At 38.8% G+C, this 26,654-nt stretch overlaps 1 protein-coding gene across 11 annotated transcripts in view; it reads right to left on the bottom strand.

The window, feature by feature from the left end:
- The window catches only part of znf618 (zinc finger protein 618), a 37,452-nt gene extending 10,961 nt beyond the window's left edge, over positions 1–26,491 (bottom strand). For 3 of the 11 annotated variants that reach the window (XM_037116976.1, XM_037116977.1, XM_037116981.1), the window contains exons 1-11: positions 25,975–26,491; positions 13,893–14,232; positions 12,609–12,686; positions 12,299–12,343; positions 12,008–12,043; positions 6,217–6,306; positions 4,464–4,544; positions 3,895–3,984; positions 3,402–3,491; positions 2,481–2,570; positions 1,052–1,129 (exon numbers count right to left, since the gene is read on the bottom strand). In XM_037116976.1, coding sequence (XP_036972871.1) covers positions 1,052–1,129; positions 2,481–2,570; positions 3,402–3,491; positions 3,895–3,984; positions 4,464–4,544; positions 6,217–6,306; positions 12,008–12,043; positions 12,299–12,343; positions 12,609–12,686; positions 13,893–14,205 — 991 coding nt within the window. In that variant the 5' untranslated portion in view covers positions 14,206–14,232; positions 25,975–26,491. The remainder of the gene's footprint in view (positions 1–1,051; positions 1,130–2,480; positions 2,571–3,401; positions 3,492–3,894; positions 3,985–4,463; positions 4,545–6,216; positions 6,307–12,007; positions 12,044–12,298; positions 12,344–12,608; positions 12,687–13,892; positions 14,233–25,974) is intronic. The other 8 variants (XM_037116980.1, XM_037116985.1, XM_037116979.1 and 5 more) reach the window with 7 other exon arrangements.
- Positions 26,492–26,654: the final 163 nt, after the last annotated feature.

Raw genomic sequence — 26,654 nt, 5'->3', positions numbered from 1 at the left:
ATACTCATTAAGCATTCTTGGGTATACTGTGTTTTAAGTGGGTGTGGATCGGTCAGGTATCACTGTCAGTGGCCTGGCAAAATCAGCACCCCAATGACACATCGTCATCAGATTCTGATTCAAACATTACCATTATTATCGGTGCACAGATGTACGCAACATCACCAGCCAAACCACTCAAAAAGGAGTGAGAGAAGTACAGCGAAAACAGCACTGACAGAAATCTGTCCGTGATGAGAACCAACCAAAACTTTTGGAACTTTTGCAGACAATTTTGCGCTTCATGTAGGCCAGCATTGCTCACAGTGAGAGTCTGATTAAGAATGTACGTTTTCTGGGCCTTTAATTACAAGTCTATTTTTAGATCACTGCCATGTAGGGCGGGGCAATATGCTCTTAAAATAATGTTATGATAGTTTTAGGTGTCATTACAATACACAATATACATCATAAATGCTAGAACCAGTTGATAATACCAAATATTGTATTTTTTTGTCCCCAAATATCTTAATATTGACATTGCCACAACTTTAAAGAAGATTGCTTTTGGTTCTAACACAAAGAGATTTTGATTTTCATCCATAATATGGATATAATGATAAAGTGGGTAGAGGCAAGTATCATAAAGTTCTGTAAATTCAGTAAATAACATCACTTTTCCGTAATGTAGCCTTTAAAACCAGAAAAAAGACATATCATGAAGACACTATCTAGTCTTGTATCACATTAAGTATAAAATATCAATATATTGCCCTGCACCACTGCCAGCTGTCATCAGAGCCAATAATGATCCTACAAGCTATTAAACATGGTCTGTATTTTCATGGTTTGACTATGGGGAAGAATATTATTATTAGACCTTTTACAGTTGAGTTTTATATAGTAACAATTGTTGCAAGGTAGGTCAAACAAACCTCTTTACATCCTCTGCCACCCCATCTCAATTTTCAGGCCAGCTGAACTGAAAATACGTTCCACCGTTCAAGCAGAAATGATACATTTCCACACAAATACACACACATCCACATAAAATAAGATACTCGGCGCTCACCGCTTGAATTTTGCGAGCTGTTTGTGTCAACCAGACTAGACTGAATTGCACTTTCCAGTTTCCGCCTGAATGGACTGTCTGTAAGTGAAAACACGGGAGAGACAATGAGTGACATGCCCACACTAAATAACGTTGATAATCTCTGAACCCACACATTAGTTAAGATGGAGCAAAGTCAAAGATAATCTTAATTTTGATTTGCTGCATGCAAATCAATCAACGCTAACAGCCCCGATGAAAGGATTCAAATGTTCGTATTACATTTAAATATGGGTTTAATTCCTCGTCTTCATTCCATCTTTTTGACCCACTTCTAAGATGCGAGTGTGTGCCATGCTTTAAATAGTTCTTTATGGCAGAGCGCTTCTTAGCAGAAAGATGGAGGGGGGAGGGGGGCGGGGTCATGTACCACAAAAATACAGAACCAGTTGGGAGACGAATCAACGATTTATGACAGCTGGATAAACATTTTGGTGAAGCAATGCAGCTGGGAAACATGATCTGAAATTGTCTGCGAAAAGCAGTCTAATTTTTGTATTAATTCTACTTATTGGGTTTATGAATCTGTCTGGAGAGAGAAAATTTAACAGCTTTAATGAGACCAACATTTGAAAAAGAAATTGGAGAACCTGTACAGTCTGTGTTAAATTTAATTTTTATGTTTTTAATCAAAACTTTAATGTGTTTAGGTGCTGGAGGCAATTAGAGAGAGATTCATAACAAGAAAAAAAAAGTCTTCAATGTATCATCACTTAAATTGTTCAATTAACCATTCACTAAAGGTTAATAGTTTCCAGCAGGGTTGCCACAAATAAAGTGGCAAGGTGACCCAGAACCTTTTATTCAATCTCTTCGGGTTCTCTTAAATCCTGTTTCCACTGGCTGACTGTAACACACTTCAGCCCGAGTGAGGTATGCTCTCATGAATTTCTACTATGCCCTCACAGCAGGACTGTGATATTGCTGTGACGGTCCCTGCCCTCAAACCCAGTCATGCCAATATCATAGTAAATCGACTGGCTGCTATTTTAAAAAGACATTATTCAATAGGAAAGCCAATCGGTGTTTGGTTTTCTAATCATGTTCACTGGGTTGTTTTCTCATTTTCTAACATCAATGCCTGCTCAATTTAACCTGACACATTTCACAACACCCTCAGTCATTTAAAAAACTTTTAAATTCAACATCACCAATGAAAAATATAATGTATATGATGAGTAAATGTCATGTTTGGTTCCAGGTAAATGGTAAAAAATTAAATGAATAAATAAAAATAATTAAGGAAAAGAGAAAACAACCTGCTATGAGGCTCTTTGAGCTGCTATCAAGTTGCCGTGTGTGTTGAGGTTATGAGGCATGCAAACTTAACAAAATATGTTTAATCAAGAAATCAAGAAAATGTAAAATTGTAATAAAAAAGGTTGCTTACTTTTCATCTTACCACTTGTGCTATGGCCATATTTGGTCATATCCATGCTACCACATTCCTGTACCCGTGATGCCTTCAAATCAAAGGAGGCTACATAGAGATAAGATCTCAGAGTCAGTTGTAGCTCAATTTAAAAACAATATTCAAGCTGACGTCACTTTTTATTCATAGGAGGCTACATTTTTACAGATATTTATACAAACAAATGTCTAGACTAGAAGAAACTGTTTTCAGTTAATTCCGGGTAGAAAATCTCTGCCACTAAGGCTAACACAAAGTTTTATTTTCTATTTTTCATGATGTTATTTCAAAATGTAGACATCTCATTCTAATTAAATGTATGTTTGATGCTTTTATAACACTTTGACTACATTAGGCTGGAGACCTGACTTATCTGTCAGGCCACAGGCCTACATTTACGGCTGAAAATGGAATTTCGCAAATGTCCAGCAATCACCAGCCGTCTACCCGGAAATGACTGTTGTTGTAAACACGACATCCAGTGTTTCCCACAGAATGGCTGTGTACCTGTGGGGGGTGGGGGGGTGGAGCGGGCGTCAGTATTTGACGACCTGAGAATGAGACTCAACAATCAACTTTAACCAACATTACATAGAGTTACTTGAATTGTCCACCTTAATACTGGCACACTGGCTTGCCTCACCTTTGTTTCAATCTCCTTTCTGTTTTCTCACCTGTAATTCCGTTGTCCTAGCAGCAAGTGGGCCACTCAACCATTAATTTAGCATAAAATGCTATAGAAAGTAAAATAAAAAAGTGTTGCCAAATGTACTTGGGCGGCTGTTAATATACCTGGATGGACCACCCAAGTAAAGTCTATGTGTTGGGAAACACTGACGTCACAACTGACGCATCAAAGCCTACACAAAAAGGCTTTAAGGAGAAACTAAACAGGCTCACCCATTGGTGTGTGAAGAGCTACATGCTCCTGGTAGGGGTTGAAATACTTGTACTGCTTCCCACAGAACTCGCAAACATAGCTCCCAGTTTCTGCAGGCAAGAAAACACACAATTAAAATGTTTGCCTTCATCAAAATCCATGTCACTGCTAAAACCTTTATCATATCAATTAAGATCCAGTCTGTCGGATTAGTTGTGTTCAATTAAAAAGAAGTGGGGACAGAATCATTTTGTTAATCAAGTCTTATTTCAATAAAGGAGAAGTAGAAAACAGGAGGTCGTAATAAGAGTGGAGAAGAGGAAGGAGCTGGTGAATCTGATCTTTTCCCGAAAATTTCACATCTAGAAAGTTTACGTTTAGCAAAAGCTCAATATTAGAGAAAGTAGGATACACAGAGGGTGTCCCTCCAATGTGCATAGAGGTTCACGCTGCCCCTCCCCACCCCCCAATCAGTAGGAGTCATTAGTGCAGTGACAAGTGCAGGCTTCCCACCTGCGAACACTGCCCATTGTGTTTGAAGGGACACCCGCTGCCGTCGGTTGAACCCGCGGTCTCTGCGGAGGTGGGCGAGTGCTTTTTCCCCTGCGAAGGAGGACTTTTGGACTCATGTTCTGAAACCTTTCCAGTGTGGAGTTAGCTCATATTGCTTACTGTTACTTTTCTAGTATGGATCATCACCATGACTTAGGCCATTACAAACTGTGTCCAGTGCACTGAACTGGACACAGGTGAACTTAAAGCTGTCAAACTGTATGGCATGTGAAGAACAAACCAAAAGGAATGAAGGATGCACCGTAAATCTATTTGGAGTTTTTATGCCACATAAGAAAACATATCTTGAGTCAGGTTTCTGATTTCCCCCCTATATTACCATTGTCATAAAACAGGAAACATATGAAATCAAATGGGTTACCGTGACAGATGATCCCAATATAATCTACTTTGTCTAGAGGGTATAATTTGCTACGTAAACTACAGGGTGTATAGCAAATTTCATAATCTCGTTCTGTCATTGTATGTCTGTGGTACTAACTGAAACAAAGTACATCAAACAGTCTTACTTGGTCCAATTTTCTGGTAGGGTTCAACTGGCTCCTCCTCTTTAAGGCCATCCACAGGTAACACTACCTGTTCATACGGATCTGTGAGAGATGAGGAACAAACAAAAGGAAAATAATTCACTGCATTACTGTAAGTTTACTTATATCCTCTTGTTTTGTTGTAAAACATCTGATTGTGCTACATCCTCTTTACTGTTCCCTTTACTATTGTATTTTAGCAAACCATTTTTAAATATAACACACACGTTCAGCTACAAAGTTCAACTACAAAGTTCAGCCACTGCAGCATCTATGTTTTTCTACTGTAAGGAGGAGAGCGGCAATTTTACACTGTTTATTTGTATATGGGTCATTCCATGCCAGCTCATCCAGAATTCAGAACTTTTCCCAGTTCATTTCATGGATTTTCTCAAGGAAAATTCATGTAAAAAAAAAAAAAAAAAAAAAGAACTTTTATTAAATTCATGGGACCTTGCAAAATCCTGCAGCTCTACCCCAAATACTTGTTTAAGTTATGAATGCTTGAAGTTTGAAGCCTCTGGGCTAAATTTCATCATTTTTGGCATTCCTTGTAAATGTAATGTAAGCCTCAGAGACCGCTTATATTTCACTGGATTGGGTTAAAATTTGTACTGAACATCCAAGAGGCCCTAAGGATAATTAACAACATATTGATTTGAATACTTGTTACAGAATGTTTTGTAGTAATCAACTACATTTAAAGTAATTTGTTTATTTAAATGAAGAATCTTTACATTTTAAAAAAATATACATCTCCACAAGTTTTTACTTTCCTGCAACCAGTTTATGATTCTGTGTAGTGTTATTACAGTTATATCACACCCAGAAGTTATTTGGCCCAGCATAAAAAAATGAGTCTCACAGATCTTGCTAAATTTAGCTTCAGAGCTGAAAACCTTTGACTGCATAATTTCCCAAGAAAGATTATTTTAATTTCCTAGAAAATGTAGGGGAATGCATTAATATTAATTTAATATATATTAACAATCTGAAGATGTAATATTACTGCATCCATTCACATTTTTTGAAAACAGATCATTTTGAAGACTTTTCACCAGCTTTAATATTACATTCAGTAGCTTTATTTGCAGTAGATTTCAAGGTTTTTGATCCTAATGTGAGCCTGTTTTCACTGGATTGTTTCTTATTAAATAAAGATTTGCTAATCTTCATTGCTCAGCCCTATACACATTCATTATTTGCAATTTCAAACTTTTTCCATCTACTTTCCGACATCATCAACTTGACCAAACTTGAAAGATCAACTCTTCTTTTATTGCGGGCTGTCTTGTGATAGTTAGCATCTTCTTCTGAGCTTTTGCTAATAAAGCAGGGCTCCATAATCTCACCATCACATCAAACTGCTTAAGGATCAAATAAATTATGATTGCCCTTTTATATAGGTCTGGGTATGGTGCAATAATCCAGTTAAACCTGTCTCAGGTGGGACCAGCCTAGACCCGTTTTACTTTTGATTTATTAACTCTGCTTTAAAAAACCCCACTGAAATGATAACTAGCCTGTTTTAAACTTTTCTTCCTGATTGACTCCACTTTAACGTGCTAATCAGTTTTTGTTGCTGTTGCAGGAAGAAGGGATTCTGCAGTGAGGGGACAGTGAAATGAAAAGTTCCCTTGTGAGTGGTTTTCTGGTTTGAGTCTTGAAAGTGTTAAAGAGAAATAAAAATAAGAATCGTCATGCAAATATTCCAAAAACTTAGTAACATGGTTACCATCAACTGCATGCAGGTCACGGTGCTCCTGGAAGCAGCTGTAGTATTTATACTTCTTGCCACAGATGTCACAGGAGTAACGGAAGCTACCTGCAGATGAACAGATAAGAGAGAGAAAGAAAGCAGCATTGTTTTTATGTGACTTACACATAGGCAGGAAGACACTGGATAGGACTGGCACAGACAACCAGTATTCTGGGTATGAATGAATCCAAAACTGCAAACTGGCTTGATAATAACCTAATAATGACTTTAAAACGTTGCTGTGGTGCACAGTTTACAGCGCACCTTGTACCCAAAGGTGTTCCAAATTACTGTAAGTATTTCACTGTGCTGTAAAAAGAATTGCAGACTCCTGCTTTTACTCATTCTGCAATAGAAAAAAGGATACATGACGAAAGATTAAAAACACACGGCCAAAGATTTGATTGCATTGGGACAGACAGGGGGGGGGGGGCTAAATGAGATTAGATAAACAAGACAAATAGGCAGATGAATCCCTGAGGGAAAAGTAAGAGAAAAGTTAATAATGATTTGATTATTTTTAAGAGAAACATCTCTATATAAACAAAGCTATAAAAATATCCACGCTAATCAAATTCCAGAGTCAATCAGTTGATTAAATTAAAAACAGTGTTAGCAAACATGATAAAAAGTAGAGTTTTTAAGAGAGAAAAGACATTTGTCCTTCTGTTCTGCTAAGAATTTCTCAGATTTTACATTCTGCTATCACATGACTCCAACCGGATTATGTGAACTGTCATACTGAATTAAATGTTTGTTATGACTCAATCATACAAAAATAGATTTTAAAATTGCTAATGCATTTATTAATATTGCTTCTCAGACAAAGGATGCAGATCACTTGTTCCATTCTTTCTGATTTGGTTGCAGTGGTAAGCATTGTGCAGCCAGGTGGCTGTTGACAAGAATACCTGAAGAGCCTCTTGGCACACTACAGTGAAACCCTGACTGAAGGCAATCTGCTGCATAAAAAGAATGGCACAGAGCAACTGTAAGAACAAAATCAAATTCTAACTTCCTTTCTACAGCTGGTTCAGGTTTAGTCTTTTCTCCATATCAATATGTCTGACTGATGCTGGCCCTGCAGATCGCCTCTCAACTTGCACACCCATGTGACAAATGTTTTATCATTTAGCAGGAGAGCGACAACTTCCACGTTTTCTCCAGTCTGTTCTGACCCTGTTAATTCAATCAGCTGCATGAAAATATGCCAATCTGGAACGATTTTTTTGTGCTCTGAAATCATTTCTTCGTAACCTCTACCACTGCTCTTACAAGTAAGATAACGTTTGTCAAAATAGATTTTTTCATATTTTCGAAACAGAGAAAATGATTGTCCTATAAATGTGATACAGGGAGGAGAGAGAAAAGCCGATACAGTTCATTTAAATCAACCAGTTTCTCCACTTCGCAGTGAAAGGGTCCATGTGATTATGCTGAATTGGGAACAAGGAAGTACAGCTACAAAAGCGATTATTAGGCGGCCTAACTGTAATTGCATTTATAACACCTCAAGGCTCCAGTACCATGCATATTCTATAATTTTCCCCACCAATTAACGTGATTGAAACTATTTACCACAAATGTGTGGCGTTCCTGGTATTTGTCAGTGTGATTAAGGCTCACATTACATCATTGCTCCCAGCACAGGTGAAGACATGAGAAGTAAATCAATAACAGAGTAACAGCATGGACCACTGGTTATGTTTGCATGATCTTTGCAGGTTGTGAGGGCAGGCAAGACAAGTCCCGATGTCTTATATTTCTAAGGATGCACTGAATGTGAAATTCTGGCCTGATAATGATACAGACGTTCAAAGGGACAGTTCACCCTGAATTCCCAAATCCATATACAACAATGTTTGTGGATTATCTTGGGGTCATTATTGTGGGGGTCATGATTTCTGGGAAGAGACATTGCTGTTGAGTTTTTTCAACTACATTTTTGGGAGTTTTTGGGCACCACAAGCCGAGTGGCTCCTAGTTCCATTATACTGGCCAGACATCTCCAAAACTCTGACACAGTCACACCGAAAGAATCTGGATGGATCAGTACCACTTGAGGGAAGAGGAAAAAAATTGTTTTTTTGAGTTTGGGGTGAACTGTCCCTTTAAAATAATAATTTGGCCAATACTTGATGCAGATATCAATGTGTTGTTCTTTTGCTGTTATTTTTGTCCTCCTTTGTGCCCGGGAAACAAAGAAATCTTGATTATAAAGACCTGTTTTATAGTTAGTCTGACCTTCATTACCCCTTTAAACAGCACAGACTTTATTCTACAAATGTATGAAACAACCTTTAACCTTCAACAACTTTTAATATAAACCTTCATTCACATGAGATTTTTCACGATATGTTACTGCATCAAGTATATTCCTCAGCATCTAGTATACTTCAGCTTCACAAACTGATGGCAGGGATTAGCTTGTTCTTGAACGTGCCTGCATGAAACTGATGTGGCACATCATATAAGCATTAGCTGCTCCTATTGGTGAAGGTCATCTTGCTTTCACAGCAGTTAATGAGGCAAATATCGGCCAATACTGATGTTTGGCTGATAAAAAACGCTGCAACCCTACATATTTCATATTTAAATGCCATAGTACAGCATGAATTCAAGTTAAGGTTATACACTGTCTGCCAATTGAACAAAGCCGGAAATTTAATAAACATTTTCCATTTGATTTCACCACTAGTACTACCACCACCACCACCACCACCACCACCACCACTACTACTACTACTACTAATTTTAATTTTGACCATGTTTGTGTGTCTGTGTGTGTTTAGAAGGCCTCATTTCTACCTCTCATGCTGTGCGCTTGTGTATTTTTAGTCTTCGTCTAACTTTCAGCGTGATTCCAAAGAGATATTCTGAGATACTCAATAAATATGGAGCCAGGTTTTTTAAAGACTCCTCACATTACTGCACCAACTGAATGGGACCACTCAGTGGATGCATCAGGGTAACTGACTCAGGGGATCAAGCAAATAAAAAAATACAGCAAACAAGTTGGACCTGGCTCAACTTTTGCCACAATGAAATGTCTTCTGGTAAGTCAAATACATGAAACTGCATATTCCTGATTTTATTACTTAAAATCTTGTCAGTGTGATAACATTTCTGTCTCGTAGTGTGAGTATTATAAAACTCTGCAGTGTTTTGGCTTCTAATGATTTAAATAGATACATGATCTATCAGACTTCCTGGATCTCTCTGGTACCTGAAGCAACACACCCCCACCAACGCCTGCTTTCATTTTTATTTTTTTTAAACCCATGGCTGTTTTTCGGTCTGAACGCCCACTTAGTCAGAGCTGCAGAAAGTTTGTCCTAGCTGGGTTCCTGAAATACTCTTCAACTCCAAGAACTCCTCCACAACACTAAAGCCTGTGTTGTCTCCTGCACCAAGAACAAGTCTGGTGTTAAGTAGGCTAAAAAAACCAAGGTCACAACACTTCCACATCCTCACTTTTCTGCCCTAAACCTGGGCTTCAAACTTCTCTGGATCACTGACCGTTTTCAATCTTCCCTCAGGCAGTGACTTTTTATCTATCTGTATCCAATTAACTGCTATTAAAACAGGTTATAACTGGCCTCAGCTTGTTTAATCTTTACTTGCTGCCACGTTCTTTTGGGATCACTTGGACGCCTAGATGAAGAAAGTTATATTTAAAATATACACTTATAAATTGGCATGCCAGTCATTATCAAGTTTAAAGTCTAAATATGTGGCGTCGACCAAAATGCTTTACAGGATGTTCCATCCTCTTAAGAATTTAATCTATCAGCGCTTTTTTTTTTTTGCAAAGCAGCCTCTCTGGCCTACTTATTAACACTGTCACAGACCTTTTGGTTACACTCTGCCTGTATTCCTCATGCAGCTATAAAATAAATGACTGTTGTTCTGTCTGCAGATGATTGCTTTTTCTTTTTTCCCTGCCATGTTTATAGTGTTGCCTTTCAGCGATGTGCACATTCATGTAATGATTGCTGAGTGTGTGTGTGTGTAGGAAGCTTTATAAATAACTCAAGTACTACGCTAAGGAGGAGTAGGAGTATTTTTAGTCCTAATCAAACTTTCACCATGATTCCTGGGAGTGATTTTTAAGATGCCTGATAAATGCAGGCCCTGGCAGCAGATATACAATGCAATTAAAGAGCAACATCCCCACTCATGCATACTTTTATGAGTACAAAAATATAAACGCAACACTTTTGTTTTGGCTCCCATTTTTCACAAGTCAATGTAAAAGGATGCAAGACTTCTTATATGCACACAGAAGGCTAGTTCCTCTCTCCCTTTGTTCAGAAATGTGTTAAGAATCTGTCTTACAGAGCGCTCCTCCTTTGCCAAGATAATCCATCCACCTGACAGGTGTGGCAAATCAAGATGCTGATTAAGCAGTGTGATTATTGCACAGGTGCTCCTTGGGCTAGTCAGGATGACAGGCCACTCTAACGTGCAGTTTTATCACACAACACAATGCCACAGATGTCCCAAGTTTTGAGGGTGTCTGGAGTTGGCATGCTGTTTGCATGAATGTCCACGAAGGCTGTTTCCCGTGAATGTTTATTTCACTACCATAAGTCTTGCCAATGTTGTTTCTGAGAATTTGGCAGTATATCCTGCTGGAAAAAACAGCATACACCAGCACTAAAACCAGCACCAAAACACAGCATATGCTAGTCTTGCAGGTGACCAGTCACCAACAAGACCAGCATAAGGTGAGCATTTGCCCATAAATGTACATGCACTTGCATACGTAGAGAAGCGATCTCCTCAGGAAATGTTGTGAACATAGTGCCCCCATGGTGGCAGTGAGGTTATGGTATTAAGCAGGCATAAGCTAAAGACAACTAACATTTTATTAATGGCGATTTGAATGCACAGAGAAACTGTGATGACACACTTGAAGTCACAGCATGATAATGCACAGCCATATGTTGCAAGGATCTGTACAATTTATGGAAGTTACAAACATTCCATGGCCTGCCTACTCAGAGATGTCAGCCATTGAGCATGTTTAAGACGCTCTGGATTGATGTTTACAATGTTCTAAATCCTTCCAATATCCAGCAACTTCACGCAGTCATTCAAGAGGAGCGGACCAACATCCGACAGGCCACAGCGAATAACCTAATCAACTTTTCAAGGAAATGTGTTGCACTGTAAGAGGAAAATGGTTGTCATGCTAGATACTGGCTGCTTTCATTGACCCCCCTCCAAAAAAATGCTCATCTCTAGCCCCAATAAAGTGAAATCCAGAGTTGAATGCATAATAAATGTCTTTTTCAAGGCACACCTGTGCAATAATCATCCTGTTTAATCAGCATTTTGATATGAAACACCTGTTAGGTGAATGTTTTTTCTTGGCAAAGAAGCAGTGCTCACCGACATGGATTTAAATAAAAAATGTGATCAAAATTTAAGAGAAAGTAGCCTTTTGTGTGCAAAGAAACTTTTTTTACTTGTAAAAACTGGGACCAAAAGTGTTTGTTTCTGTTTAGTGTTACTGCTTTACCTCTTTAAAAACACAGGAATTGTTGTTGTCGGACAAAGAGGGTCCAGTGTGTAGCTTTTGGCTGTGAGAACATGGTCTTAAATATGTTCCAGTGAGATCATTCAGTTAAACTTTAACTAAACTAATTGCATCAGCAAAACATAATTGTGATAATAAGAACATTGTGTCCACATAAGACATGACTGTGCCAGAAATGCTGAGGTTAAGTTGGATGTTGCCTGACAAGTGCTTGATATTCACCTATGGGAAGACGGCTACAGAAGAGAAGAGACAAGGCTGATGGGAGAAAAGGAGAGAATAAATAATATGGCTTTGAGCCTGCTACGTGACACAGAGAAAAAGATATTGTTTATCTTCAGTTGTAAGTTGCATTGGATTGCTTTTAAGTCAGCTTCATGGAAGATCTTAACGTTATCATGTAAAAGCAGCATAATGTCTGTTAAATGAGCCAAGTATGAAAGAGGCAGCTTGTGCTGGCATGCTAATAAACTTGAGCGTGTTCACTAGATGAGTGTGCAGACGTGTACTCACTGTTAGGTGTAGGGGGTAGACCGTCTCCAACCATGCTCTCTGATTCTATAGGGGAAAAATAAGTCAGCCTTAAAGGAAACTGTGAGGAGATCAATGTGTGCTCACATCTGCTCCTGGCTTCCAACTAAACTAAAACAATTCAGAGGCCAAAAAAAATGTAATTCATTAAATACAATTCCTGGGCAAAAACGGGACGCGTATGACTCATCTAGAGGAAGTGAATCATTTTAGGACCAGACTGTCCAGAGAGGAAAAAGAAGGCAAGCTTTTTCATTGAGATAAAATACATACGTGAACAAAAATGTCTTACCTCTGTGTGCCCTGACGTGCGTTTGAAAGCAGTTATAGTACTTGTACTTCTTCCCACACACACCACATACATAGGAACCTGCATGAAAAATTCAAAACAATGTCATAAAAACAAAGTGACAGTATCATCAACAATTTCTGCATACAGCATATTTGACTGCCGTCAAAGTTGAGACCATAGTTCTCTCTTGTATTCTTACTAATCCCAATCATAACTACAGTGCATATCTATCTCCCAATTACTTCTTTGAGCATAAACAAAAGATTAACAATAATCAGTTCAAGTTCTAAGCCTGAAGTAAACATCATTTTCCACATTATGTACACATTAAATGTTTCCTGAATACTAAGATTCTGAGATCTTTTCCTGGCTTCTGCGGCATAACAGGGGAGAATAACAAATCTGATTATTTGACTAAAATAACATGAATACCAGGAGCTACAAGATTCGGGCCAGTGATAATATAAAAAGGCATTTCAACGTGTCAGTAGTATACATATATAAAGCTAGCGTATATCTCTAAGCCATGGTCATTGGCTCCAATATTTGAGCTGAATAGGTGTAACTTAACCTAAATAATTGTAATCAAATACTTGTTTATTGGATGTGCCTAGCTAAAACCACTGTCTATGCTATAATATTTATTTCTACCTGTTAGGGTTGTTATGTTGGGGGCTGTAATAAGTGGTGCTGTTGAATTATATTAAATTACAGTGGAGTGCTGTTGTGTATAAATGAGAACATTATAATCTTTGTAAAAGTAGGATTTTTGCAGGGGTAACTATTGCACAGCATTACAAGTCCAGTCTCAAAACTGAATGCACATACAGCATATTTGTGTATTTGTGCAAAACATTCACCTAACCTAAATTACAAAAAAAAAAAAAAAAAAAAAAAAAAACATGCTTTTTTCTCATTTTGCCCTGATGGTACAGTCTCTAGCCTTGCGGAAAGTCTTGGTTTTGTTTGACTTTAAGGTTTCAGCTGCTTCACAAAGACTAAATACTCCATAAAAATGGAGGTAAATGGAATTTCAATTGTGCTCACAGGATTGGAAAATTGCATTTTTAAAAATTCAACAGCAACAACAGGCTTTTCAAAAGGGGGCCATTTCTTCTGTGGAATGTAGTCCCAATAAAAAGTGCCTACAGCGAAGGTCTGTGGATTATCCTGAGCAACCAGGACATTCTTTTCTTTAAGTCAGGAAGCAAGGTCATGGTCAAGAGACACCAGACAAGATAGCAGTCAGGGAACGCATATGTATGCATATGTATGTTCACACACCTATGCATGAGTCTGTGCTCTTCGTTGGAGGAGGAGTACCAAGGGCAAACATACCCTCGGACTGAGATCTACGGGATCCGGCACCGGTTGTTCCTCCTTCATTTCCTCCAATGACAACACAGATCTCAGCAGGGTTGGCATCGCCCACTTTCCCATTACTCGTCTCCAAGGTCCCCGGCTCTTTCTTTATTGTGACAGGTGGTGGAGTAGAACTCTTTGATTTTTGGGCTGCGGATGGTGAGGGGCCATCTGTGGCTGCATTCCCACCGTCCGCCTGCTCCTTCCCAGGATTGGGTGCCTCTTGCGCACTCATGACTCCACCTCCTCTGAGCCTGTGCTTCTGTAATTGTAATAAACACCAGAGAGACAGAAAAAGATAAAGCTTTATCTCCTGTAGCAATATAAGTCTTGATTGAGGCGTGACTTCTTGCCTTGTACATAGTATAAGCTTTGGTTTACACCTACATGTCTGCCTACACTTAGTAATCCAAATTGTGAGACAAGCAGCGCTCTTTTTCTAAATACTTAATACTTGTGTAAGCTCAAACAGCACAGGATCCACCACCGTTACTATCTGTGATAGTGTAAATATAAAGGCAGGGAAAAAAATAAAACAGACAAAATTGTCCTGTTAGCCATGGAGAGCAGACTGGCTTAACTGTTCATGAGTGACCTTTGATGACATAAATTCCACAGCTTTGTGACACCCAAGTGCTCTAATTTCAGAAATATCCAAATTACACAACTTGCCACTTCAGCACAGGGCTATAAAAGGCCTTGTTAAGAGAATGTACTTGAAAGGCAACCAAGCAAAACAGAGTTATGCCAGGATGACTGATATTATGGAAAGAGGGGAAAATTGGTCATCTAATAATAGCACACCAATACAGCAACAACAAGCCCTTTCATAGCCCAAATACACCTTTCTCTGGATATGACACATGACCAAGAAGCCTCCTCACATAGGCCAGTGAATTTGATAATGTTGACAAAATATTTACAGTTTCAGTTCAAATTGCTAACATTCATGTTCAGTAAAAAAAAAAAAAAAAAAAAGGACTTAAAAAGTACTTCAATCTTCCAGTTTTTGCAACACTGAACAGGCTTAATGGTTGTGCAAGTTGTGTGTTTTCTTGATTTCCTAATATCTTTTGCAACTTTCATATGGAAGCTCAACCGTGCTTTTAAAGATTCTAGGATCAATTTAATGAACAACTGTAACTTCTGTGTATCCTATAATTTTGTTCGTTATGGCATTTGACTTCCTGTTGGTGCTTCAGGAAAGGGCTTATCACAGCCAGAATTCACACTATTGGCCAAACACAGTCACAGTCAAAAGTTTAGCAGCACTTTGTAAAGACAATGTATATCATGGCAGGCTTCAGGTCCAATGATTTCTGCAGCTCTCATTTTTCTGATGGAATGAATGGAACATATAAAACTTTGTCCCCCCAAAAATTCATGAAGTCTAGCTCAGTAAATGTGACCAGATCTACTGGACCGAAAATATACAAACAGTAATTCTACTATTTGGTTTAATGTCCCTTGGACATTTTTTACCTTAATTAGTCGCTTTTGATAGCCATCCACAAGCTTCTGGCAGGCCTCTGGTTGAATATTTAACCACTCCCCTTGCCAGAATCTGTGACGTTCAACCAAATGTGTTAGCTTCCTGGCACTGACTTGTTTATCATGCACAGTCCACATGTTCTCAATGGGGTTCATGTCAGGACTTTGGAAAGACCATTCCAAAACCTCAAATCTAGCCTGATTTAGCCATTACTTTACCACTTCTGATGTGTGTTTGGGATCACTGCCTTGTTGGAACACCCAACAGTGACCAAGAGCCAGTCTTCTGGCAGATGATGTTAGATTTTCCGGAAGAATTTTGGGATAATCTACCTTCTTCATTATTTAATTTACTTTCTATGAAAATGTGACCAAATCTGCTGGGTCCAAAATACACATATAATAAATTAAATGACTATCAATGTAGAAAATTATGTGAATTATGACACTCCCACTAGACATAGCCACAAACACTACAATGGGAAAGTGTAAGGAGCTCAGCATTTATCTGGAAAAGTGCATTATTGATTTGAACAAGTCAGAAAAGTCTGTTGGAGCCATTTCAAAGCAGTTGCAAGTCACAAGATCAACTTTGCAAACAACTGTTCAGAAGTTTTAAAGTGCATGGCCGAGTTGTGTCACTGTCATGATCAGGAAGAAAACGCCAATGATCACCTACTGCTGAGAGAAAATTGAACGGAGAGGTCAAGAATCAAACAAAAACCACCAAAGAGCAAGACTGCATTGAATTAGAAGCTGTTGGAAGACAGGTGACAGTGTCCGCAGTCAAGCGTGTATTACATCAACATGGGTTGAGAGGCTGTCGTGCAAGAAAGAAGCCCCTTGCCCCAGACATGGCAAATTAAGGCTTGACTGAAGTTTGCTGCTGATCACATGGAAAAAGAATAAGCTCTCTAGAGGAAAGTTATGCATATGAAATAAAAATGGAGTGCAGCAATATGTTTGGAGGTAAAAAGGTGAGGGCTTTAACCCCAAGAACACCCTACCAACTGCCAAACACGGTGGTCGTAGTATTATGCTATGGGGCTGTTTTTGCTGCCACTGGATCTGGTGCTCTAAAGAAAGTAAAAAGAATAGTGAAGAAGGAGGATAATCTCAATTCTTAAGGAAAACCTAAAATCATCAGCCAGATGATTGGGTCTTGGATGCAATTGGGTGTTCCAATGGGACAATGATCCCAAACACACATTAAAAGTGGTAAAGGAACATCTAAGTCCTAAATCCATATCAATCTGGGGTATCGACCGTTACCCCTGTACAAAGGTACATATCAAACCAAATGGTACTTTTATGTAGCATTACACTTCTTTGACAAACCATCCATGTCATAGCAAACACTGCAATTCAAGCTTTCAATCTGAGCATTTCTATTTGATGGTTTCTATATTGGTCGTTTTCCAGTTTCAAGCTTTATATGAATTTTTCCATTGCCATTTTCAATGCAGAGTATTTGTTAAACATGTATTGTCTGCATTTCCAACCCACAGTGTCTTGTTTCACCAGTGGCAGAAGCTGCGGAGCAACCCGTGTGCACCTGTGTGCTTTTACCCACACTGCAATGGACTGTAAGTGTAAGTGAGAAGAAATTAGCAGACCAGATGTGTTTATACTCACAGGTTATCTATGGGACCTTGTTGTGCATTTTTATACCACTGAATAAAATAAATACTGTTGCTGAAAAGATAAGATGTCTTTGCACTTTACTACGGAATAAACCAGGCTGCAGCTCAATGACATATGTATAAGCCTAGTTCGTGCACCTTTAATCAAAGGCTCAGAACTACAACTATAAGCCACAGATCTTTAAATTTTAATGGGTAATGCATCCATCTGCATTACAAGTGTGAAGCCAAGCTCCTCTGTGTTAAAGACTTTGTTCAGTGTAGCCTTTGGGAAGCACTTGGGAAAACCCATTTCTGACTGTGTCCTGTGGAGGACTTAACACTTACATTTAATGATGGCCAGATTATGATGACCCTAGTAGTAAAAGTAATGTCAATTACTTTTACATTATTTCATTTGTTTTCCTCAATAAAAAACTTTTTTGTAACAGAGTATATTTGCCAATGTAAACTGATCAGGTTGCTGACCTAATAAAAAAAAAAAACCTCTGTCAAGGTAGACCATGCAATTTTTCTCAACTATCACTGATCTACATTTTCTTACATTTGAAAGTAGCAGTGCAATGCAACAGCTTGTCATCAATGTGTAAATTAAATACATCATCAAATACAATGTGTACTTGTACTAAAAATAAACACAAATGCAACAAATTACAGTTTAAGATTGATGATTTACACAAAAAGCTTACTTATCTCCAATTCTGTTCAGAAATGCGTTAAATCAGTGTTAATGAGCAATGCTCCTTCGCTAAAGTAATCCATCCACTTGACAGGTGTTGCGCATCTAGAGGCTGCAGAGCTGTTCACCAGTCTCCAATGTTGTTTCAGAAAATTTGGCGGTAGCTCAATGAACATTTAACTGGCAACAGCCCTAGTAGACATTCCAGTGGCATACTGACATCTGTCGCATTGTTTGATAAAAACAACAAACAAATTAAAAATGTTTTAGAGTGGCCAGCCCAACGGACACCTGTGTAATAATCATGCTGCTTAATCAGCACCTTGATATGCCACGCCTGTCGGGTGGATGGATTATCCTGGCGAAAGAGAAGTGCTCAGCGACTCAAAATGTGCTTTTGTGTGCACAGAATAGTCCTGGAGCTTTACTTCAACCAGGAGTGAGAACAGAAGTGCTGCATTTATACGATACTGGGATGTACTCGATTGTACAGGTGTACCTAGTGGCCACTGAGTGCATTCTCAAATTTAAATGTATGTTGTGGAACACACTGGAATAATAATTTTAAAAATGTAAAAAAAAAAAAAATTAAAAAAAAAAAAGTGATGATGAAAGTTTAACTTACAGCTGTTATCAGTATATGATATAGGTATCCTAGTTAGTTTATAGCTTAATTCTAAATATCACAGTGACCATTACCAGTTAAACATTACAGTAACCTAACTGTATCAGCATAAATACAACAGAGCTGAAAATATCGCCTTTGATTCATGAAGGTCTTACAAGAGAAATAATCAGCAGAATCATTATTCAAATAATATACTGTAAAAAAAAAAAAAAAAAGTGGAACAAAATATGCAGCCGATTTATTGACCAAAGCGTCAACTAATCACATATGATTATCTATTCATACTGTCTTTGTACATTTATTCAATATTTACCACTCTGGATGTCCATACCAGGTTTAAAATGAAGAGATCATGTGTTATGTCAGTGAATCAGATAAGCCATCATTCTCTATATAGAAAGCTAGAAATCAGAGAAGCGGCTCGAAATTGGAACTCCTACAAAAATATTTTGGGTCAGCAAAGTCAGTGGCCCATTTATTGTCTACGCAGCAGTGCCAAATTTTACATCCCAGTGATACCATAAACTAAATGGTCAGCTCTCTATTTTCTGGCTTCAGGATTGAGCTGTCTTGGGTAGAACTGAATTCTTTTCACAATCTTATTTAAGTGCCTTTCTTGAGGAAACCTTAAATGTTGCTGCTCAGGGAACAAAAGTGTACCAATTCATATCATTTAAGGAGTAAAGAAAAATGTTTTGTTTCTAGTGCATTTATATCAAAACTGTACATGTCCCTGTCTCTGTTTTGACAAATATCATTGAAGCCCTGTATTACAGAACACACCTATAATAACAGCTCAGCTTTCATGGTGTTGGTCTCTAAAAATATCTCTCGAAAACGATCATTACCAGGCTTGGTCCAATGGGCAGTATTACCAGTAGTATACAGACCACAACATTACATCAGTGTAATTCTAAAAAGTCCACACTGTCACGTAATTTTCTGTAAAACTCTTAATTCAATAAACCATGTGGCAGACATGCACCACCAAATATGACTAAAACTGTGAAAACAAAAATAAAAAAGCACCCGTGACTGAAAAGGATTCCGTTTTAACATTTTCTGACTCATGGAGAAATATGATGTAACTACAGATAAATTATGGGAGTAATTTTTTTGGCCAAAATAAACAGCTCCAATATGGCAGTGGTTTAGGTTCAGCCTGGAGCCAGCTTCTCCCTGCAGGCAAGTTTGTTCATGGTATACAGGAAATTTAAATTTTGTGAGGCCTGTTTTTCCTTTTTACTGCAGAGGGGACCAAAAAAGGCTTAATTATGGTGTATTTTCATAAAAAAGCTATATGAAGGTAACTGACAATGTTTTTGTAATCATCCTCTTGCTGAAAATGCTGTGTGAAAAGAGTGTTTCTTTGAAAATTTAACAGTGTGTCAGGAAAAATACAGTAAAGCCAGACCTCTCTGTCTCAGCCGTTTTTCAAAACGCAGCCCGAGGGAAGCAATTTCAAAGTCGACAACACCAGTATTTGGCAGCGTTCTGGCAGAACTTACACTGGTATGAAAATTTTGCTCCGTGACAAGTCTAATCCCCCACGCATACAAAAAGCAATGTGTCATCATTGTTGTTTTATGAATGATCGAGTAAAGGCCTTCCGTCAGCTTAAATTCCAGCCAAAACAAATGACGACAGCACAACTATAGTGACTCTTATCTGTGATGCATTTATTATGTCTCTATAAATTATTAACACTAAAGGGGATGCATCGATCATGTCACATGCTATTGGACTGAACCCATTTGTATTAAGTTCTTCAAAGCTGTTGAATAAAGGTCCTATTGGAGGCTTTTTAGGACCGGTTACAACCACCAATTTAACTTCCTTAGGATGTTTAATCAGCTACTGGTTCCTGTTATTCCTTAACAAGTTTTATAGAAAGATCCAGCCTAAGGGTACAGTCACATGGCACAGTTTATTCCCATTCTAGGCAAGCGAAGGGGCAAATAATGTTCAAATCTGGTGGCAATGCAAATTCACCTGGTTTTGAGACTTAAGTGGACTTTGACTGGCTGAGTTGAAGCCTTAATTAATAGCAAAGATTTTTGTGTAGTTGAAACCTCTAATGGACTACAAACCAGCTAACTGGGTTCGGTGTGCCTCATATCCAGCACAACCCCACACTCAGCACTGGTAGACAATCGGCTTTGCCTGCATTTGCATTATGTGAGACCGTGCCCTAAGAAACCATGCAAAGGTGACTGTTAGGCCAGAGAGATTACTTTCTGTCGAGCCACACACTCGCATAGACAACAGGCTGCGTGGTGAATGCAGTTGTTCACATAATTGCCTATATACTACACGTGTTAGCAGAGTGGTACACGTAAGCTTGTTGTTCAATGCTGACATACTGACACCTGACCCTATCACATCCGCGTAGAGGTGCTAAACTGATTTGGATTATACATAAAAAAATAAGCCTCTAAAATACAATACCTTGTTAAAGATTGCCATGGGACCCCTGACAAAAAAACAGAACAAAAAAACAAACAGTACCTGGTTTGGGCACTCTCCCACATTTAAAAGGTACATTTTCCCTTTAAACTTCTCACATGTTTTCAATTAAAAACTCTTTGAAACCAAAAGAACAAGAAGATTAACAGAAGAAGATTAACAGCCGAAAACATTTACCTTGAGACGCTTGCGAGAAGCTTTACGTCTAGGTAGGAAAAAACTGTCTCTGAAGTGCCAAACGATGTCTAAAGTAGATAAACTAGCTCTACCTCAACCTGCTACAACAATAAAATGTCATACAGATCAGTCACAGAGAAACATTTGCTGTACTTTTACTTTCACTACCTAAATTCTGCTTCTACTTTTACTAAAGCACCACCATTGCCCCTTACATTCATCATTGTCTCTTCCTCGACTTCTAAAATTCTGCTTTTGTTTACTGAAGGAACAAGAAGCCCTCTGTTAGCACTGTTAGCTCATGACATGCTAACAAATGGCCCCCAGTGCTCCCTGAGCACTACTAGCTTATTCTAAGCTAAGAGGAGAGAGTTGGTCGACTGGAGTCCCACGTGGACTCACTCCTGTACTGGTCAACAAGTCCAGCTCAAGTCTGTTTGTGGTTATAGAAAGCTAGCCGCCAACATCTACGAGAGGGAGATTGAGAAGCCATGATGGATCAAGCAGTGAAATCAATGTCGGACTGTCTATTCTATGCTCCACCTATTTTATGACTGTTTTTTTCTCCCCTTTCCTTTTGATCAAGTAGTTTTCAGACCACCAGTTGAGTAATTTGTAATGGACATGGTCTGATATTGATCCTGATTGATCAGAGTACACCCACTGTGGGGGGAACAAAGCAATGCATCTCACTGCTCTTCTTAAACCAACATGAACTGACTTTTATCATCCATAATCAAAAAGAGCTCCCTCAAGTCATCCATTTAATATTTCCTGTGCAACATTCTAAATGCATATCCTAAATACATGAAACGCCTGTTGTGGCCTGTTTTTTTCCCTCTAATTAAAGTCAAAATGCAAAATTAGCCATCTGGCCTTCTGTTCTTTCATAGTCTAAGCCTTCTGATATACTGTAACCTACAGCACCACGCAGAAGGGAAAATCTAAAACAGATGTACATTTGCTTGATGTTCCCTCGCAAATAAAGGACAACTTAAACTGACTAAAACAAAAGGTCAATGGAGATAAATACCACAAGACTGGGGAACATAGTGAAATAATACATATGCATATTAAGGATCCTTAAACAGTACAGTCTAATTGGCATTTCAGTAAAGAGGTGTAGGTGGCAATTTATTAAACTAGTTTTCTCTCCGCGATGTGTTTTAAAATGTCACCGGATGCGCAGTAACAAAAACATATTTAAGAACCAGACTAAATGTATCTAGGGTTAAAGAATAAGGAGGTTAGGCATACAAGAAAAACATCTCTAGGACATACCTCTGCTCAGAATTCAGAGCTTAGTAGAGGTACTTAAAATAATTGGCCTATATTTGGGCAGTACTGTATCTGCCTCTGCACAATAATGAAGTAAATCAATCACTGTGCTCGGTTAAAGCAAAAAAATAATAATCATGTGCTTCAAACTTGGGGGGTGGGGGGGTGGTGGGGGGTTTCTTACTTTGAATTGTACCTTACATTGCCAAAAAACTCTCTGCGTTGTGCATGTTAAGCAGACTGGAGTGGAGATTCCAAATATAAAATACAAATTTGTTTAAGGCTCAGGAAAATGTTTCCACTCTGGAGGGATTAAAAATAGGAATCAGCTAAAATGGGGGGGGGGTCACTTCAATCACTGCTGCTTTCACTGCATGTTTGTATCATCCAGAGCAGAGTCAGTGACTAGGAGCAAAGGGTTGACCAAAACCTGTTTCACACTAAATGCTTTGCTTTCCCTGTTTCTTTAATCAAATGCACATTTCCCTGTCCTCTGTAATAAATGTCTTCCAAGATGGTGTATGACCAATGATTTCAAAAAGCAATAATGCAGAGAAATGGATAAATCCCCCCCCCCCTTCCCCTTCACCTCACACGCACACACACACGCGGGATGCTCTGGAAAAAGAAACTGTGTCGTCTAGTAAAATTCCATCAGCATACACTCAAAACCCCCATAAAAACCTTTTCAATCTATATGTTAATGCCACGAATTAAAATTTAATAACAAGAGATATTGAAAAGCAGACTTGAATTATACAAAAATAAATCCTGAAAGATCAGGCCCCTAAAATTAGAAATTCAGGGCGGCATCCGGTCTGCTGTTAAACCCCTTGTAGGCTGGCAGATTAAATTTTTGATGAAAATCAAAATTACACTGCACACTGACGCAGGCGCAGCAAACCTGGCACTATTGTGATTTATGGATTCATTAAACCCGTGGGAGTTTCACCCCTCCCCTTTTCACTCAAAGAAATGAGATTTGCTTTGCTGAAAATTTGTATTTTCAGAAAAGCTACTCAGGCTCTGCTTTACCTTCAGAAAATGGTCAAGGCAAAAAAAGACAGCCTCTGTGTACATAACCACTGCACGTAAACAGGCCCTAATTTTCATTGCTGCAGCAATTGAACGTCCTTATGCATTATTCATGAAACCAATAAGGTTCATTTTTTAAAAGGAGGAGGCAGGAAAATATGTGCAGAATGCACAGAATTTTTTTTTTTTTTTTTAATGCAGCAGCCCCAACCTCTGAAAAGCCATTCCCTCGAGACTAATTTAAGTGAAGCCATTTTCAGACATTTTCAACATGCCAATAGCAGAACAATAAGATGCTCGCTATGTTGAAAAAAGGATGTATGTTTGCTCGGACACATCTAAGCACAAATCAGGAAGCTGTACTTGTGCATTAACAAAAAAAGAACTGGCATGAAATCAAAGACAGGGACTGTTTGTGTAACATCACTTACCCTTTAAATAGAAAACAAAACCTCTGTACTAAGTTAATGGCAATCAGAGCAAGCAACTGTGTTTCAGTGAAACCCACAGGCTGCGATATGATCCCTCACCATCTTGTGGTTATCAGTGCTTGAGGGGGACAAGTTTCACCTCTCCATCCAAACTATTTGCTCCAAATATCCTCAGTGAAACAAAGCTTTTGTTCATTAAAGCACAGACAGAGCAGCATTCCTCTTACCCAACTTAAAAACAAGAGCACTCCCAGAATACAGTGCCCATCAACCATATCAGGGTTTAAGGTGTTTCTCATTTCAACACTGCAGCATTACTTCTGAGAGCTTTCTAAATTACTTGGTCTTTCGAGTATTCTGTATATACACATTCCCTTCAATGACAGAGGGATCCAACTCTATTAAACTCATGACACTGGTTGCCTCTCCCTCACCAACTCAAACTCCTGCATTTTGATTAGATTTTTCCAAGCAAAGGTCAGAATTTACACCCAGATTTTGCATACCAACCATACCATTTCCACCAGCTCTTTGAATTTATACAGATTTGAAGGTCAGCATTTAAATTACCCACAGCAAAATGGCCTCCGCAGTTTTCCCTAACATTAAAATAAAAAGCAAGCCATGCAAGATGGGAAACTGTTTGGCGTCTGCAGGATTAATATAAACAGTAGAGGCACTGGTTGTGATTGTTTTTCCTGCCCCTCAAATTATGCTGACATGGTCTCTTTTTCTTCTTCCAGTGCTGTTCACTTCACTCTGGATAGTTATTTTTTTCCGCTCACACATTTCCAATCTCTAGAAATAAAAGTCACAAATTGTTCCATGTTTACCGAGCAGTAAATTATATCTGCATTCCCAGCGAATGCACACAAATACACACTCACGGAAGAACAAGCAAGGACAAAAAAGGAACATTACAGCCGATGTGTATGTCGAGCTGAAAAGGTCCAGGGTGGATTTGGGAGCTTTGTGTTTTTATCTTTATCTCTCTGGCACATTAAAAAAGATTTCTCAAATGCAGTTTGTTTTTAATAAATGCTTTAACTCAAGCCCAGATCATCCATCATGAATAAGAAAACAAAGAATTAGTTAATTAACTTGCACAGCAGCTTTTTCATTATTATTATTATTTATTTATTTATTTTGAAAGGTCATTTTGCAGTAATTAGCATTAATGAAAGCACGAGATGCCTATGCTTAATTTGTGGGTAATCACTTCCGGGTTGACATCCACTCCTTTTCAAAAAAGCATTTTTTTGAAAAAATGAAGAAAAACGAATCTCCATTTACACAAACTAACATTCAATCAAAAAACAAAACTAGTCTCATTACTAGTCTCATTTCTTTTTTTTAATTTGTCAAAATGACTGCCTACAGGTGGCGCCAATGACACGCAGTTTTTTTTTTTTTTTTAAAAATCCCCCCTCCTCCTCCCCCTCTCTCTCTATCTTCCTAAAAATAAAATTCCAACTGTATTTTGACATGACGACACTTTAGCGGCTCTTCTCGGCTCTACACGCCGAACACGGAGCCGTCAAATACCCGCAAAAGTGTCGCCGATGTTGCGTGAGTTTCAGGGCGAACGAGCAACTCCGGAGCTCTGCTCTAAAAATTTGCTGGGAAAAATTCACAAAACATGGCTGCAGGAGGTTTTTGTGTTTCAGATTGTTCCTCCCCTCGCCGTCCTTCATGTTGCCACTATCGCCTGGTTCCCCCCCTCCTCCTCTCCCTCTCCATCGGCACAACACGGTGTTATTAAACCCGGGGCTTGGTGTCGTTATACGCGGGGGCTTTACTAAAAAAGGTGCACGGACGACTAGTCAGCAGTTAACACGGGGAAAAACTTCCATTACAAAAATTCAGCTCCCCCCGCCAAAAAAAAAAAAAAAACACAACACACATCAACAGATTAGGTCCATTTCGGATGGCTTCCAAAAAAAAGCCTGCACCTGGTTTCTTTTTTTTTTTTTTTTTTTTAGTGTGCAAGGCAGTAGTGCAAAAAGGAAACACCGCCAGCTTCTCGTCTTGTTCAGAAAAAAAGAAGAGGACTGAAACTTAACACCCGCTAAGTGAAATTTCACCTCCCCACCCCCAAGGAAAAAAAAATAAAAAATTTAAGGATTTTTTTTTTTTTTTTTTTTTAAATGAGGAAAAAAAAGGGTTTGTGACATACCTCCAAAAACGATGCAGCTCATGCGAAAACAGGCTTCCTCGCTCCACGAAAATCTTCCCTCCCCGACCAGAGGTGACTGCACAACTGCTTCCTCTCCCCCCCTCCCGCCCCCCCAAAAAAATAATAAAAAAAAAATTGTGAATTAGTTATGAGAAATTCCAAATGTTAAAATTTCCACCACCGGCCGCCTCTCTCTTCTCTCTCTCTTCCTCTCTCTGTCTCTCTCTCTCTCCCCCTCTTCGCCGCGACACGCTACGTTACATTTTAGAAAGAGTAATGGCGTAATGAATCATGAATTTGCCGAAAGGTTTTTTAACTCCAGGTCCGTGCAGGCTCCCCCCGTTTTTCTGCCCTTTTTGCACAGGCGAGGCGGCGGAGGAGAGAAGGAGGAGGAGGGGTGGCGGAGGATTCTGTTGCGGTTCCTCCTGTAGGAAATTTCGTCCGCCATATACAAGGGCAGATTCCGAAATTGCAGCGCCGGCCTGTATATTAGCCTTGATGTGAAAAAAAAAGGAAAAAAAAAGAAAGAAAAAGGAAAAAAGTCTGGGAAGAAGCGAGAGGAGGGAAAAAATGGTTGGTCGACTATAAAGTTACGCGGCGGAGCTAGGCTGGAAATTACGCAGGGGGGGGATAAAAAAAATAATAATAAATAATCTTAACAAATCGGGCTCAGACAGCTG

This window comes from Acanthopagrus latus, chromosome 12, assembly GCF_904848185.1.
Source record: "Acanthopagrus latus isolate v.2019 chromosome 12, fAcaLat1.1, whole genome shotgun sequence".
Taxonomy (NCBI): Eukaryota; Metazoa; Chordata; class Actinopteri; order Spariformes; family Sparidae; genus Acanthopagrus; species Acanthopagrus latus.
Note: the sequence above shows the minus strand (reverse complement) of the source record. Positions and strands in the feature narration are given on the sequence as shown.